General features: G+C 36.7%; 1 protein-coding gene across 4 annotated transcripts in view; it reads left to right on the forward strand.

Moving 5' to 3' along the window:
* ATF7IP (activating transcription factor 7 interacting protein) overlaps window positions 1–15,446 on the forward strand; it is a 150,300-nt gene that overhangs the window by 54,201 nt on the left and 80,653 nt on the right. For 3 of the 4 annotated variants that reach the window (XM_032159690.2, XM_032159688.2, XM_032159691.2), the window contains exons 2-3: window positions 4,877–6,438; window positions 15,250–15,336. In XM_032159690.2, the coding sequence (XP_032015581.1) occupies window positions 4,884–6,438; window positions 15,250–15,336 (1,642 nt within the window). In that variant the 5' untranslated portion in view covers window positions 4,877–4,883. The remainder of the gene's footprint in view (window positions 1–4,876; window positions 6,439–15,249; window positions 15,337–15,446) is intronic. The other variant, XM_032159689.2, reaches the window with a different exon arrangement.

Below are 15,446 nucleotides of genomic sequence, written 5' to 3' on the forward strand. Positions count from 1 at the left end.
TTATATATAAAATACCAAAGAGGAATTTGTCTCAGACTCTTTAGTTTATTCCTAAAAACATTATTCTGAATATTTAGTTTATTCCTAAAAACGTTATCCTGAGTATATAGATGGTGATGGTTATAACATTTATTGAGTTCTTACTACATTCCAAGTGCTTAATGTATAGAATCTCATTTAGTTCTCATGGCAACCTTTGTGACAGGTGTTGGTATTAGTCCCTTTTTAAGGTAGCCAAAACTAAGAAATTGATGTTAGGTAATTTGCCTAGTCTCACATAGTAGGTTTTCTGGGAGAGTTGGAATTCGAATCTATTAATCTGTCTACAGTCTACAGAGTTCATGTTCTTAATTGGGTTATTAAAAGTTATGAATTTTTTTAAAGGACTGCTTACTTTTAATGTAAGAGTTCATGTTCTTAATTGGGTTATTGAAAGTTATGAATTTTTTAAAAGGAATACTTACTTTTAATGCAATTGGTAATAACTACCAGCTATCCATATAATATCTGAGAAATGGTGGATATTATGAGGCTAAAGTTCAAAAGAATGGCCTTTCAGTATTTTGAAATACTTAAAGGGTAACTATACTACTTATATTATAAATTTAATTATTTTGTAGTTTTGGAATTAGTAAGGAAATGTGACAGCAAAATACAGTGCATTGTATCTTATCTTTTTGCAGAAAATTTTGCAGTTAGCAAAACTTTGTAATGATGGGAAGGGAAAAACCTTGAAGGTGTGAAATTTTAGTCTGTAATTAAAAACCCTTAACATAGTGTCTATTATAATTTTGTATTAAAGTTTCTGTTTAAATGAAGAGTAATTTTTCTAAATAGTTTATTTAGTTATATAATTTAAATAAAATGGCTAGAATAAGAAATATGTTCTAAGTAATTGGCTTAAAGTGAGAGAATGAATACAGAATGTATCACAGTCTGGAAATTCTCTGACAAAGTGGTAGAATCTCAAGCTGAATTGGCCTCCAGCAAATAGGCTAGGCTTATTATTTTATGCCCTTCAGCCAAAGACCAGCAGGAACACCTTTGTAATTGAACAAGTTAGGTTTACTATTTGTTGCAGGGAGGAAATAATATTCACTATGGGGAAACTGTAAGGCACATCAATCAGTAAGAGGATGTTAGAAAAAACCTAGTATAGGATTTGAGTATAGTATAGGTTGGGTTATTTTGGGGAGAGATTAAGGAAGTAGATCCTTATCGTGGATTGGGTGACATCAGAAAGTGGGGGCACTTCTATACTTGGGTGTCTCAATAAATTTTATCTATATAGGGAGGGCAGACTATTACAAGATAAAGCTGTAATTGATAAAGAAGTTGGCCGCGTGTGGTGGCTCACACCTGTAATCCCAGCACTTTGGGAGGCCGAGGCAGGTGGATCACGAGGTCAGAAGATCAAGACCATCTTGGCTAACATGGTAAAACCTCATCTCTACAAAAAATTAGCTGGGCGTGGTGGCGGGCGCCTGTGGTCCCAGCTACTCCGAAGGCTGAGGTAGGAGAATGGCGTGAACCCAGGAGGCGGAGCTTGCAGTGAGCCGAGATCACGCCACTGCACTCCAGTCTGGGCGACGGAGCGAGACTCCATCTCAAAAAAAAAAAAAAAAAAAGATAAGGAAGTAGCCATCACTCATTTAGTGAGGGGGGGATGTTTGGTGGGTTGCACAGTGACCTTGTCTGACTTGAATGTTCTCTGAGTTTGTTTTATGTCCAGCCAGAGAACAGCATGGCTTAACTGTAAGCATCAGATCCATTAACAACATTGAGCCCTAACTGTGAGTATCAGTTAAGTTTCCAGGCATCAGGGGCTGCTTTTCTTTCTTTCTCAGGCCAAAGCAATATTCTACCATATCATTCCTACTGGTGATGGTAATGGTAAGTGACTATCCAATGTGAAAACAGTATTCCTGCCTCCTGTATATCTTAGTCCTTAAAGAAATTTTGTTTTATTCTACTATTGATTGATGACGTTGTTTTTCTTCAGAACTACATCCTTGTGCTCTTTTGTTTGCCTTTATTGCACTGGCCAGATGTTAACATGGAAATGGTTACAGGAAACATCCTTGTTTTCTTCTGATCGTATTTCAATGTCAGACATGATATCTCTGGTTTTCTTGGTAGATAACCTTTATCAGATTTGAGTAAGTTTCCTTGTATTCTTAGTTTCTGGCGAGTTGTAATTATGCATCAGTCTTGAATTTTGTCAAATGAATATTCTGTATTTGTTGAGGTAATCCTTTGTTCATTTTGTCCCTCTGTTCTGTTTATGTGATGAATTAAATAGCGTGATTTGTTTTGTGGTTTTCTTTTTTGCTTAACAGAAGTTTATTGTCTCAGAGTTCGGAGGCAACACATTTGAAATCACGATGTTGTCATTGCCATTCTCCCTCTGAAGGTGCTGAGGAAGGATCTGTTCCAGGCCTCTCTCCTAGCTTCTGGTAGTTGCTTGGCTTGTGGTACCATAACTTCAATTGTCACATGGCATTCTCCCAGTGTGCATGTCTGTCTGTGTCCATATTTTCCCCTTTTTATAAGGACACCAATTGTATTGGATTAGGGCTCACTTTAGTACCTTTATATTACCTTGATTACCACTGTAAAGGCCCTATCCAAATAAGGTCACATTCTGAGGTACTGGGGCTTAAGACTAATATCTTTCTGGGGATGTGGGGTGTGGGATGCTGCACAATTCAGTCAGTAACAACCTGGTACCAGACATTCAGTTTAGGCAAAACTCGTAATTGTGCACCCTGCTGGGCATGAAATAAAGTCAGAGTGTATCATGGCTTGTTCATGGTCAACACTGCTTGATTTTTGAATGTGAAATCAGCCTTGTATTTTTCTAAGTGAGCTTCACTTGGTCAGAATTCATTACCTTTTTAAGAAACCTACTTCTAAATAACTCATAGATGAAAGAAGAAATCATGATGGAAATTAGAAAATATTTTAACAGAATAATGTAAATGACACATTAAAGTGTGAGATGCAACTAAAGCAGCTCTTAGAGGGAAATTTATAGCTTTATATGCACACATTACAAAAGAAGAAAGATTGAAAATAACACTTAAGCTTGAATCTCAAGGAAAAGGATGACATGTTAAGCTCTTTCCAAGAAAAAGTAAGTGAAAAGATAATAAATATTAGAGTAAATAATTAAAACAAGAAAGCAGATATAAAACTAAGAAATATCAGCCAAGTAAATGTTCATACTTTAATAAGTGAATAGAATTGATAAAATTCTAGCACAACTTACCAAAAAAAGAGAAGAATACACATACACACACACACACACACACACAACCTTTGTATTTATTTTTAAATTTTTTTGTAGTGGCATTACTGAGAGAAAACCACATATCTACTATTCACCCACTTAAAGTACAATTCAGTGATTTTTAGTATATTCACAGAGCTGTATAATCATCACCATAATCAATGTTAGAACGTTTTCATAACCCCGTAAAGAAATCCTGTACCCTTTAGCAGCCACTCCTCATTTTCTCCAGAATCTTCCAACCCTAGGTAGTCACTGATTTACTTTCTGTCTCTAGATTTGCCTACTCTGGACATTTCATATAAATTGAATCATTCAGTATGTGGCCTTTTGTGACTGGCTTCTCTCACTCAGCATATTTTTAAGGTTTATGCATGTAGTAGCATGTTCAGTACTTCATTCCCCTTTGTGGTTGAATGATATTCTGTTGTACGGGTATGGCACATTTTATTTATCCATTCATCAGTCATGGAACATTTAGGTTGCTTCTAGTTTTGTGCCATTATGAGTAGTGCCTCTATAGAGCATTTGTGTACAAGTTTTTGTGTGGACATATGTTTTCGTTTCTCTTGGGAAATGAATGGAATGGAATTGCTGGGTCATATGACAACTCTGTATTTCACATATTGTGGAATTGCCTGTTTTCCAAAGTAGCTGCACCTATTTGCAATCCCACTATCATTGTATGAAAGTTCCAGTTTTTTCACATCCTTGCCAACACTCATTATTCTCGATGATTGTAGCCGTCCTGTTGTGTATGCAGTGTTATTTCATTGTGGTTTTGACTTGCGTTTCACTGATGTCTAATGATGTTTATTGCTTATGGACTTTTGGCTTAGGGGTCTCTTTCTGGAAATGTCTGTTCAAGTCCTTTGACCATTTTTAAATTGGGTTATTTGATTTATTATTGAATTATAGCAGTTCTTAGATATTCTAGATATAAAAGTCTGTATTCTATATAAATATATATTCTGTATTCTAGATATGAAAGTCTAGATTCGAGATAAAAGTCTTATCAGGCATATGATTTGCAAATATTTTCTCCCATTGTTGTGAATTTTCTTTCTTGATGGTAATCTTGTTAATATGTTTATAGTTCTGCCAATCTAAGTATGCTTGGTTGCAAATGTAATCTTTCCTTACATGTTTCTTAATTCTTCCTCCTTTTTCCTTTATCTCTATACCTGTTATTTCCCTACTGTTTTTGTTCTTACACTTTTATTTTTCTTTCTCATTTTCTTCAGGTACTTTTTTTTTTTTTTTTTTTTACTTTAGCTACCTTTTTTTTGCTTATACATCTCCATACTCTGTGAATTCCATATTGAAAAAAAAAAAACTTGTCCCTTTTTCCCCTAATACTTCCTAGTTGATTTTCTAGTAGACTATGGCCATTTTTGATTTTGTATTACACAGATGCAGTAAATATGAAAATTAGTATACAACAAGCAGTAGGGTTTCTATGTCTTTATTTAAACATTACGTGAAGTGTGCTGCTTGCATTCTTCTAAGATTAATTTGTATTAAGTCTACAATTAGGTGGCTTCTGTTTCAGTTATTAAACCCTCTTTCTCTTTTTTCTTAAAGATTCAAAATGGACAGTTTAGAAGAACCTCAGAAAAAAGTCTTTAAGGCTCGAAAAACGATGAGAGTGAGTGATCGTCAGCAACTTGAAGCAGTGTACAAGGTCAAAGAAGAACTGTTGAAAACTGATGTCAAGCTGTTAAATGGCAACCATGAAAATGGAGATTTGGACCCAACCTCACCTTTGGAAAATATGGATTACATTAAAGACAAGGAAGAGGTGAATGGCATTGAAGAGATTTGTTTTGATCCTGAAGAAAGTAAAGCAGAATGGAAAGAAACACCCTGTATCCTAAGTGTTAATGTAAAAAACAAGCAGGATGATGATTTAAATTGTGAACCTTTGTCTCCCCATAATATAACTCCAGAACCAGACTCTAAACTGACTGCTGAACCAGTTTCTGGTGATCCAGCCCCTGGTGATGTGGATGCTGGAGATCCAGCCTCCGGAGTACTGGCCTCTGGTGATTCCACCTCTGGTGACCCCACCTCTAGCGAGCCCTCCTCTAGTGATGCTGCCTCTGGTGATGCAACCTCTGGTGATGCCCCTTCTGGTGATGTGCCCCCTGGTGATGCCACCTCTGGTGATGCCACTGCTGATGATCTCTCCTCTGGTGATCCCACCTCTAGTGATCCTATCCCAGGTGAACCGGTCCCTGTTGAACCCATTACTGGTGATTGTGCCACTGATGATATAGCCTCTAGTGAAATAACTTCTGTTGATCTGGCTTCTGGAGCACCAGCTTCTACTGATCCAGCCTCTGATGATCTGGCCTCTGGTGATCTATCCGCTAGTGAACTGGCCTCTGATGATCTGGCCACGGGTGAACTGGCCTCTGATGAGCTGACTTCTGAATCAACCTTTGATCGTACCTTTGAACCAAATTCTGTACCAGTTTGTGAACCAGTTCCTGAAATTGACAATATAGAACCAAGTAGCAATAAAGATGATGATTTTCTTGAAAAAAATGGGGCTGGTGAAAAATTAGAGCAAATTCAGAGTAAAGACTCATTGGATGAGAAAAATAAGGCTGATAATATTGATGCTAATGAAGAAACTCTAGAAACAGATGATAACACTATTTGTTCAGATCGACCTCCTGAAAATGAAAAGAAGGTAGAGGAAGATATTATCACAGAGCTTGCTCTTGGCGAAGATGCTATATCTAGCAGTATGGAAATTGACCAAGGTGAAAAGAATGAAGATGAAACTTCTGCAGATCTTGTAGAAACCATTAATGAAAATGTTATTGAAGATGACAAAAGTGAGAATATCTTAGAAAATACAGACTCTATGGAGACAGATGAAATCATTCCTATTTTGGAAAAGCTTGCACCTTCTGAGGATGAACTTACTTGCTTTTCTAAAACATCTCTCCTTCCAATCGATGAGACAAATCCAGATTTGGAAGAGAAAATGGAAAGTTCTTTTGGTTCACCATCTAAACAAGAAAGTAGTGAGAGTTTGCCAAAAGAAGCCTTTCTGGTCCTCTCTGATGAAGAGGATATTTCAGGTGAAAAAGATGAGTCTGAAGTTATATCGCAAAATGAAACGTGCTCTCCAGGTTAGCATATAACTTAAATTTTAAAGATTTTTATTGACTTTGATGAACTGTTTAATAAAACGTTATCTAATGTTTTAAATTTATTTTAGTGGCAGAGAAAGTTGAGGATAGTGATGACTCTATAGAAAGATGTCTTAACTTCATAGAATTCAGAATTAGTGTGTCTACTCTGTGAGTAGCATTGTGCTAAATACTAAGAAGGGAGATAAAATAAGTAGAAAATATGCCCTTACAGTCTGGAAATAGAGATGAAGTAGAGCACCATAACACTGAGATAACAGTTTAAGTTAGTACATAATTGACTAGAGTTGTAGCAGTTCTTTCTTGCTATCACTTAGCGAACAAATAACTTAGAACTAAAAGCCTAATAGTTTAATCTATTTGCTTCAATGTAACAAATTATATTTTCAATTAATGTTCCCAATGAAATCCTGTTCTTTAATATTCTTTGTCCAGGGAATGACAGCACCATTGTTGTAAGCAAGAAACCTTAAAGCTTGATTATCCATTTGATAAAGAAACCATTTGCTTCCTCAGCCCTTTTGATTCTACCCAATCTATTCTCTTCCTCATTTTCTGAATGAGCTCCCTATAACCCAATTCTCATATTTGATATTGTCCCTCTATGTCTTAGATCTCTGTTACTTTTAGGTTGATTTCAAACTCCTTATGTAAAAGGTACATTAACTTTATGATTTGTTCAGTACCTGTCTCTCCCATCTCTTTTATTTTATTTATTATTCCTAGAGAAAAAGGGAACGAGAAAAATTCTACCTTCTTTTATGGTCAAACTCAAAAACATTATTCCTGTATGAAACTTTCTCAGCCTGAGGAAGACTGAGAAAAGAATGAATACCTTTCTGTTCCCATTATATCATGTTCTTTTAGATTTAGACATCTCTGAGAGAAGTGACCTTGCTAGCATAAAACACCATCTAATTTCTTCAAAGAAAAAAGATGGAGGCAGGTCTAAGAGACACAGAGACAATTTTTTTCCCCAATATATCATACCAGCTTTTGGAGTTAGAGATTTTTTTTCTTATTAAAAAATGGCTTTTTTTTTTTTTTTTTTGGCCAGGTAAGGTGGCTCACACTTAGAATCCTATATAGGGAGGCTGAGGCAGGCGGATTGCTTGAGCTCAGGAGTTCGAGACCAGCCTGGGCAACATGGTGAGACCCCGTCTCTACAAAAATACAAAAATTAGCCAGGCGTGGTGGCACTTGTCTGTAGTCCAGGCTACTTGAGAGGCTGAGGTAAGGGGAATTGCTTGAACCTGGGTGGTCGAGGCTGAGATCGCGCCACTGTACTCCAGCCTGGGTGACAAAGTGAGACCCTGCCTCAAAAAAAAAAAAAAATACGGCTTTTTATTTTCAAAGAGCATTCAACTAAACCTATATAAAGAGACAGGCCAGGCCCTTCTTGGTTCTAGAAATTTGAAGATAGTATTTGCCCTCGGGATACACACAAGAATTAAATCATAGGCCATTAAATACAAGGCTGTGAGTACAGTGATAATGTTAAATTGGTATTCTGGGAGTGCAGAGGAAGGTAACTTCATTAGAGCACCAGATGTATTAGGGATGTCTTGCCCCTTTTAATATCTGTATAACATAGAGGTTTTTTTTGTTTGCTTGTTTTTGTTTTATGAGACAGAGTCTTGCTCTGTTGCCCAGGCTGGAGTACAGTGGCATAATCATAGCTCACTTCAGCTTCCACTTTACTGGCTTAGGAGATCCTCCTGCCTAAGCCCCCTGAGTACCTGGGAATACAGGCATGTGCCACCACACTTGGCAAAATTTTAATTTTTTTGTAGAGACAGGGTCTTGCCATATTGGCTCTGCTGTAACATAGGGTTTTAATGAGTCTAATTCTTTTTTTTTTTTTTTTTTGGAGACGGAGTCTCACTCTGTCGCCCTGGCTGGAGTGCAGTGGCATGATCTTGGCTCACTGCAACCTCCGCCTCCCGGGTTCAAGCGATTCTCCTCCCCACTCTGCCTCCTGTGTAGCTGGGATTATAGGTGTGCCACACCACGCCTGGCTAATTTTTGTATTTTTAGTAGAGTCTGGATTTCACCATGTTGGTCAGGCTGGTCTCAAACTTCTGACCTCATGATCTGCCCGCCTCGGCCTCCCAAAGTGCTGGGATTACAAGTGTGAGCCACCACGCCTGGCTGAGTCTAATTCCTTTTAATGGTAGCTCCATCCTACTTGCTCAGGCCAGAAACTTTGGAACCATTTTTATTTTTTCTTTCACACCCCGTAATCAGTCCATCAGGAAATTCTGTTGGTACTACTATCATAATAGATCTAGAGTCCAATTCACAACTGTTATTACTCCTGCTCTGAGTCACCATCATCAGGCCAAAACGGTGCCTGGCACACAGTTAGTGCCCAGTAAATATTTGTAAAGTGAATGCATAATCGATAATGTAAGAGAAGCGTATCATGGAGGACCTTGGTTATAATGCTAAAGCTTTATGATGGCACTGGAATGCCAATAAAGAACTTCAAGCAGAGGAGAATGAAATTTACATTTTGGAAAGATAATAGGTGACAGTGTTGAGAATGGATTTCACTCATCCATTTTCTATAAGTGTTTATACAGAGTGTGGCACTAGGGCAAGTCCATAAAAAAGCCTTATAAGTCCTTTAAAAAAAAAAGTCTGTATAAGAAAGTTAAAAAAGCAAATTGCAGCTTATGATTTAATGAGTACCTTTATGTCAGAATCTTGATATTGGAGGGCATCCCACACAAGGCAATTAAGTGCTGAGAGATGAATATTAAGCCATTCATATTGCATACTTTGAAAATTCAAAGTTGGGAATATTTTTGGTTACTTGCCTTTAATCTGATAGTATGCTATTAGCAGGGTAAATTTAGTGATAGATTTAATTTCTTGGCTCATAACTAAACTTTTATTTTGTATCTTTTCCCCTTCCTCTGAAGGTAATTTTGTGTATTTTGAGTTTAAGAATAGTTTCTTAATTGGTTCTTAAACTGTACTCTGTTATCTTTATATGGTGGCAGAATCTGTTGCATGCCATTTATGTTGCTGTACTCCTGTTGAAATGTTACTTAAATAAATGCCTTTATTCTTGACTAATTTTTAATATACTCAGAACACAGAATTATTAGCTGAAGTACTAAAGTCGGCTTCAGTACTGGCTCTTCCTTCTAGCTACTAACATCTATGAGTGTAGTAAAAGGAAAATAGCATAACCTTCTGTCATTTCAGGCACTTGTTTAGCAAATATGTTTTAAATAGAGCAATTGTGATGTGTATTAGCAACAAGAAATAATGAAAGATACAGCAAATAGAAAAGCTATTTTAATTTTACAAAAGTAGAAGAAAGAACTAAAAAAGTGTTGCATGTATACCTTAATAGGTCTAGAGACATTATTGAATTGTGGCATAGTACTATGTTATAACTAATACTAAATTATTAAAATGATAATCTGTTTAAAGAGGATAGCAAAATAAAGATGTATCTCTCTGGGAAAGTTCAAACACTAGAGGAACTTCATCTCCATACCATATACTTTCCTCTAACTACTATTTCATCTCTTTCCTTTCTTTTAGGGCCATTCTTCAAGTTATATTAACAAAGCTAGGACCATTTCTTCTTCTGTTAGCCCTTCCACTTAATTGGATTTTGATTTCTGCCTTGGTAGCTGCCCCCTCCCCCTCCTAATTTTTCTCAGTGAAATGACATTGATGACCATGTTATTAAATCCGGGGACATCTTTTCTTTGTCTTATCTATTCTTCCATACTTGGATGACCTCTTAATAGCAGTTCTTCCCTCTTGAGACTCTCCTTAGCCGTTGGGTTACTGCATTCTCCATCTTCCCTTCTTTTTTGGTCTTTCTCATTCTATTTCTTGTGGAAAAATAGGGATAGGCTTCCTCTACATGCTTTTTTTTCTTAAACATAAGATTTTTGAAGAGAAAAATCTGTTTTAGAGTGAACTAGATTTTTTTTATATTAAACGCTGACATAGTTTCCTTGCAGATTTTATTTCAGATTAAAATAAAAATCTGTGGTTGATATTTTCCTCCCCTTGTTCATTGGATCTTTAAGGTAAATAAAATAAACATAAACTGATGCTAATGAGGATAATTACATTAGACTAGAATTTGAGACTTCCTTCTGTTTTTGCTGTAGGTTAGTATTGACAGAATTGGCATGATTTAGTCAATTTACTGTTAATTTATTGTCACTGTTTATTGTGTTCAGTTAAAATTCTTTGTCATCTCAATCCATTTATTAAGCTGTTACTTATGTGCTTGGCTTCTCTTTGTGGAGCTTCTTAGTTCTATACACTAGTGTGCAAGTTGCAGATTTTTCTTTTCAGAGTTGAGGAAGACCAAAGATGAAGTAGATTTTGGAAGGAGGTGTATAGGAGGAAGATCATTTTTCAAATGAGTACTGTTGTCCAAGTTAGATGTGTAAGTCTGGATTTCAGATCAGAGACTTGACTTGTATTAGAAAAATATAGTAGATAGCATGTAGCTATTAGGTGACAAGATGAAATCACCTCAGAGTGAGTATACATGGAGAAAAGATCCAAGAATTGTGCTTTTGGCATTTCAGTGTTTAGGGTTGGGGAGATGAGGACGAACCAACAAAGGAGCTGAGAAAGAGCGGCCCCTGAGGTAGGAAGAAAATGGAGAGATTTTGGTGTTTCAGAAGCCAAGTAAAAACACCGTTTTGAGGAGGGAATAAGGTAACTGTTTACTATATCAAATGCTGCTGTGTGTGCTCATAAGATGGAAGAGAAGTATTTAACAATCTGGAGATCATTGGTGACTTTTACCAAGGGACAGTTTTGGTGAATGGTGGAGTGGAAAACCTGATTTGGGTTTCAGAGAGAATGGGAGGGGAAGAATTGGAGATAATAAAATGGGACTTTCCCCACTAGGTTTTGCTTTTAAAGAGAGCGCAAAAATTCACATAGGAGATATTATTTGCCATTCTTTATTGGTTAAATAAAACTAATACAAAATGTCTGGAAAAGTGGCATTACCAGTCATGCCTCATTTTTCTGATAGCTCTTATTAGGTTGAGAATGTTTATATGTTTATTGGCCTTTTGTAGTTCCTTATCTGTGAATTGCTTGTTCATCTCCTTTGCCCATTTTTGTAATGGATATTGTCTTTAATTTGTCTGTAGGAATTTCTTGTTTTGTTATACATATTTTCATGGAGCCAGTAATCTAAATCAGTGAATGGAATAGACTGGCCTGTGAGCCCTGTTTTTGTAAATAAAGTTTTATTGGAACATAGCTATGGTAATTTGTTTACATGTCACATAGCACTTATTGCTGATTCTTGCAACAAGGACAGAATTAAGAGGTTGTGTCAGAGGTCATGTGGCCCACAAGATTGAAAATATCTGTTTTTTGGCCACTTACAAAAAAGATTTGCCAATCTCTGATCTAAGGCAATGGTTTTTGTCCTCCGTTTTTCCTTAGAATAAAGTTCTGTAAAGTATAATTCTGAAATGGGAAACTAAGTCCCCTAATGTAAATTCTATTTTGTAATCCTTTAAAAACACAGTTTTCTACCTTTACTTAATGGAACCTTATTAAAGATAGTAGTCATCTGATAGGTATTAAACATCTAATTTGTCTCAGCTATTTCTCAAAGTGTTTGGGATTACCAAAATTATGAGATCTGGTATCTGCCCTTAATGAGCTTACTGTCTAGTCTGCTTGAAAGGAAAGAATATCACACATGGAACTATGAAAACTTGGCAAATTGTGATAAGGCTACACTCAAAAAAATCAGAGGAATTATAACAGAAACTTATCTGTAAGTAAGGACAGATTCTAAAAAAGACTTTTTTTTTTTTTTTTTTTTGTAATGAGATGGAGTCTCGCTCTGTCACCCAGGCTGGAGTGCAGTGGTGCGATATCGGCTCACTGCAAGCTCCGCCTCCCAGGTTCAAACGACTCTCCTGTCTCAGCCTCCCGAGCAGCTGGGACTACAGGCACGTGCCACTACGCACAGCTAATTTTTTATATTTTTAGTAGAGACAGCGTTTCACCATGTTAGCCAGGATGGTCTCGATCTCCTGACCTTGTGATCCGCCCGCCTCGGCCTCCCAAAGTGCTGGGATTACAGATGTGAGCCACCGCACCCGGCAGTAAAAAAAGACATTGTTAACCTACTATTTGGATGAGTTTCAGGAGTCCCAGGAACTACCTGAAATTATGTCTAAAGTTGTCTGTGTACCAAGGGCCTTTGATTATTACTCTGGGTTGAAGGAGACCCATTCTCAGTTTTTCTTCAGGCTTTGTGGACAAAATAAAATTAAAGAAATATAAGGCCCTACCCGTCTCTGTAGAATCTGTTAATACCATTTTTTAAATCTCAAGTTCTTTCCATTACATAAAACCCTAGCGTATATTTTAATTCTGTGAATCCTGAGTGTTTTAAGTGTTGGGAATCCAGTAGTATTTTCTAAGCATATCTGGAAACTGGGAGTTGGGTGATAGGAGGAGGTTTTTGAATAAAATGAATCAATCTCAAGCTGAGCTTGACATATGGAGAGGAAACTAACATGCGTATAAAAGAGGCAAACCATACCAGGCCAATTTACTCTGCTGTGTTCTGGGTGTTCTGGCTTGGAGTCACTCTAATTGGAGCCATGGCTAATTTTGTGCTTTGTGCGATGTGAGGATTTGCTAAATAAAGACTATGTAAACCTTTTATCTCAAGCAACTCAGTTACTCTGTCTCTCTGGAAACTCTGGGGACTAGGAAGCTCAGGAATTACCAACAATGAGTATTAAAATCAGGAAGATATGGAAAAATATATAGAGAAAAAAATGTGTCTTAATGAGTTTGTGATCTGTTTACAAGAAAGCAAACAAATTTTTATTTCATTGAAACTGAGGTTGAGAGATGAGGTCTTAAAACACTTAAAATGAGCAAAGGGTAGTAAATGGAGAGTTAATTTTCAAATAATTTATTTTGAAGTTCAAAAATAGTTTTAGTAATCCTGTTTACTGTATTAGCTTGTTTATCTTACAGTGGAAAAAATACTTCTAGCGCCTTAATAGGTATTCATCAATGATCCTTGTCCTTGCCTATTTTCACCTAAAATATCTTTTAAATTTTTTTAACCTTGACTTTTGCTATTAGGGCTGTTGCGATTAAAACCCTGATGATTGGAGAAGAAATGTCATATCAGAATCTTTATATAGCATGATATACTTTATGATTGTTTATTTAATATTAGTTGCAGAACATGATGAAACGTAGCATGCTTTATTGAAGCCACTGAGAAGCAAGTTGCAATGACGTAAGGGGGAAAAATAGAAGTCAAACGTCTTAATGATTTTTTTTTGTAGCTCCCTTATTCTTTATTTAATGAGTAGGTTAGTTGAAGAGACATTGATCGAATGACCAAAAGAATATTTTGGTACCTCTTGGATTTTATTTAATATAATTGTATAGACATTTTTAGCAATATCTTTTGGCAGCACTCTTCAGTTGTTACATTTTATATGACTCATGCAAATTAACCCTTCTGGGCTAGTCACGGTGGCTCACGCCTGTAATCCCAGCACTTTGGGAAGCTGAGGTGGGAGGATCACCTGAGATCAGGAGTTTGAGAACAGTCTGCCCAACATGGTGAAATCCTGTCTCTACTAAAAATAAAAAAAATTAGGCCTGGTGCAGTGGCTTATGCCTGTAATCTCAGCACTTTGGGAGGCCGAGGCGGGCGGATCACGAGGTCAAGAGATCAAGATCATCCTGGCCAACGTGGTGAAACCGTGTCTCTACTAAAAATACAAAAATTAGCTGGGCCTAGTGGTGGGCGCCTGTAGTCCCAGCTACCTGGGAGGCTGAGGCAGGAGAATTGCTTGAACCTGGGAAGTGGAGGTTGCAGTGAGCCGAGATCATGCTACTGTACACTAGCCTGGTGGCAAAGTAAGACTCTATCTCAAAAACAAACAAACAAACCAATTAGCTGGATGTGGTGGTGGGTGCCTATAATCCCAGCTACTCAGGAGGCTAAGGCAGGAGAATCACTTGAACCCGGGAGGCGGAGGTTGCAGTGAGACGAGATCACCCCACTGCACTCCAGCCTGGGCGACAAGAGCGAAACTCAGTCTCAAAAGAAAAAGAAAAGAAAATTAACCCTTCTGAATGTTTTCCTCATCTATCTAATGACAAAAAGTACAGTTTACAGTGTGAGATTATATTGTGGCTATGTGATAACTATATTAAGCTTAAGCACCTAGCTCAGTTGTTGGCACAGTTATCAAAGTAGGTATATATTTAAAGTTTTTATTATATTTGGGATAGCCTTTCCATTCCTTATTTATGAACTCTCTATACCATAAGCATTAAAGTAACTTAAGGATTCAACCTGTATGTTCAACATATTAGGTGTTTTGAATTTTCCAGTAGTTTGGAATTTTTTTGATAATTGTCACAGGCACTATTTTATTTTTAATTATCGAATGTAAAGGAAAATGCTCTACAGCAGTTGTTTTCACATTTTATTAATGTTATTGATGACAGAAAATTATTAAGTAATTTTTTTAATTACTTAAAATCTATATTAAGATTAAATCCTGTGTTGAGTTTGTTCTGAATTGCAGAACAGTTGAATGTGGACGTGGTCATTCATTCGATCAGTTCCTTCTCCCCTTTTCCCCTCCCCAAATTTTACATTTTGGGACTCTGATTTCATAAAAGGTTAGTTTCGTAACTGGATAGTGACTAAAAATTAAATTAGTGAGCTGTTATGAATTCTAGCAGAAGTAAGATTTTCTTTTCTATATTTGTTAACAGCAGAAGTAGAAAGTAATGAAAAGGACAACAAACCTGAGGAAGAAGAGCAAGTGACACATGAAGAAGATGAAAGACCTTCTGAGAAAAGTATGCATGTATAAACAAACTTGCACTGGGTTGAAAAATAATAATTCATTATTTCTATATTTACAACTGTTTAATATTCTTTTTTTGCCCATGAAATAATTGTAAAATTT

This window comes from Hylobates moloch, unplaced genomic scaffold (assembly GCF_009828535.3).
Source record: "Hylobates moloch isolate HMO894 unplaced genomic scaffold, HMol_V3 SCAFFOLD_8, whole genome shotgun sequence".
In the NCBI taxonomy this organism is placed as follows: domain Eukaryota; kingdom Metazoa; phylum Chordata; class Mammalia; order Primates; family Hylobatidae; genus Hylobates; species Hylobates moloch.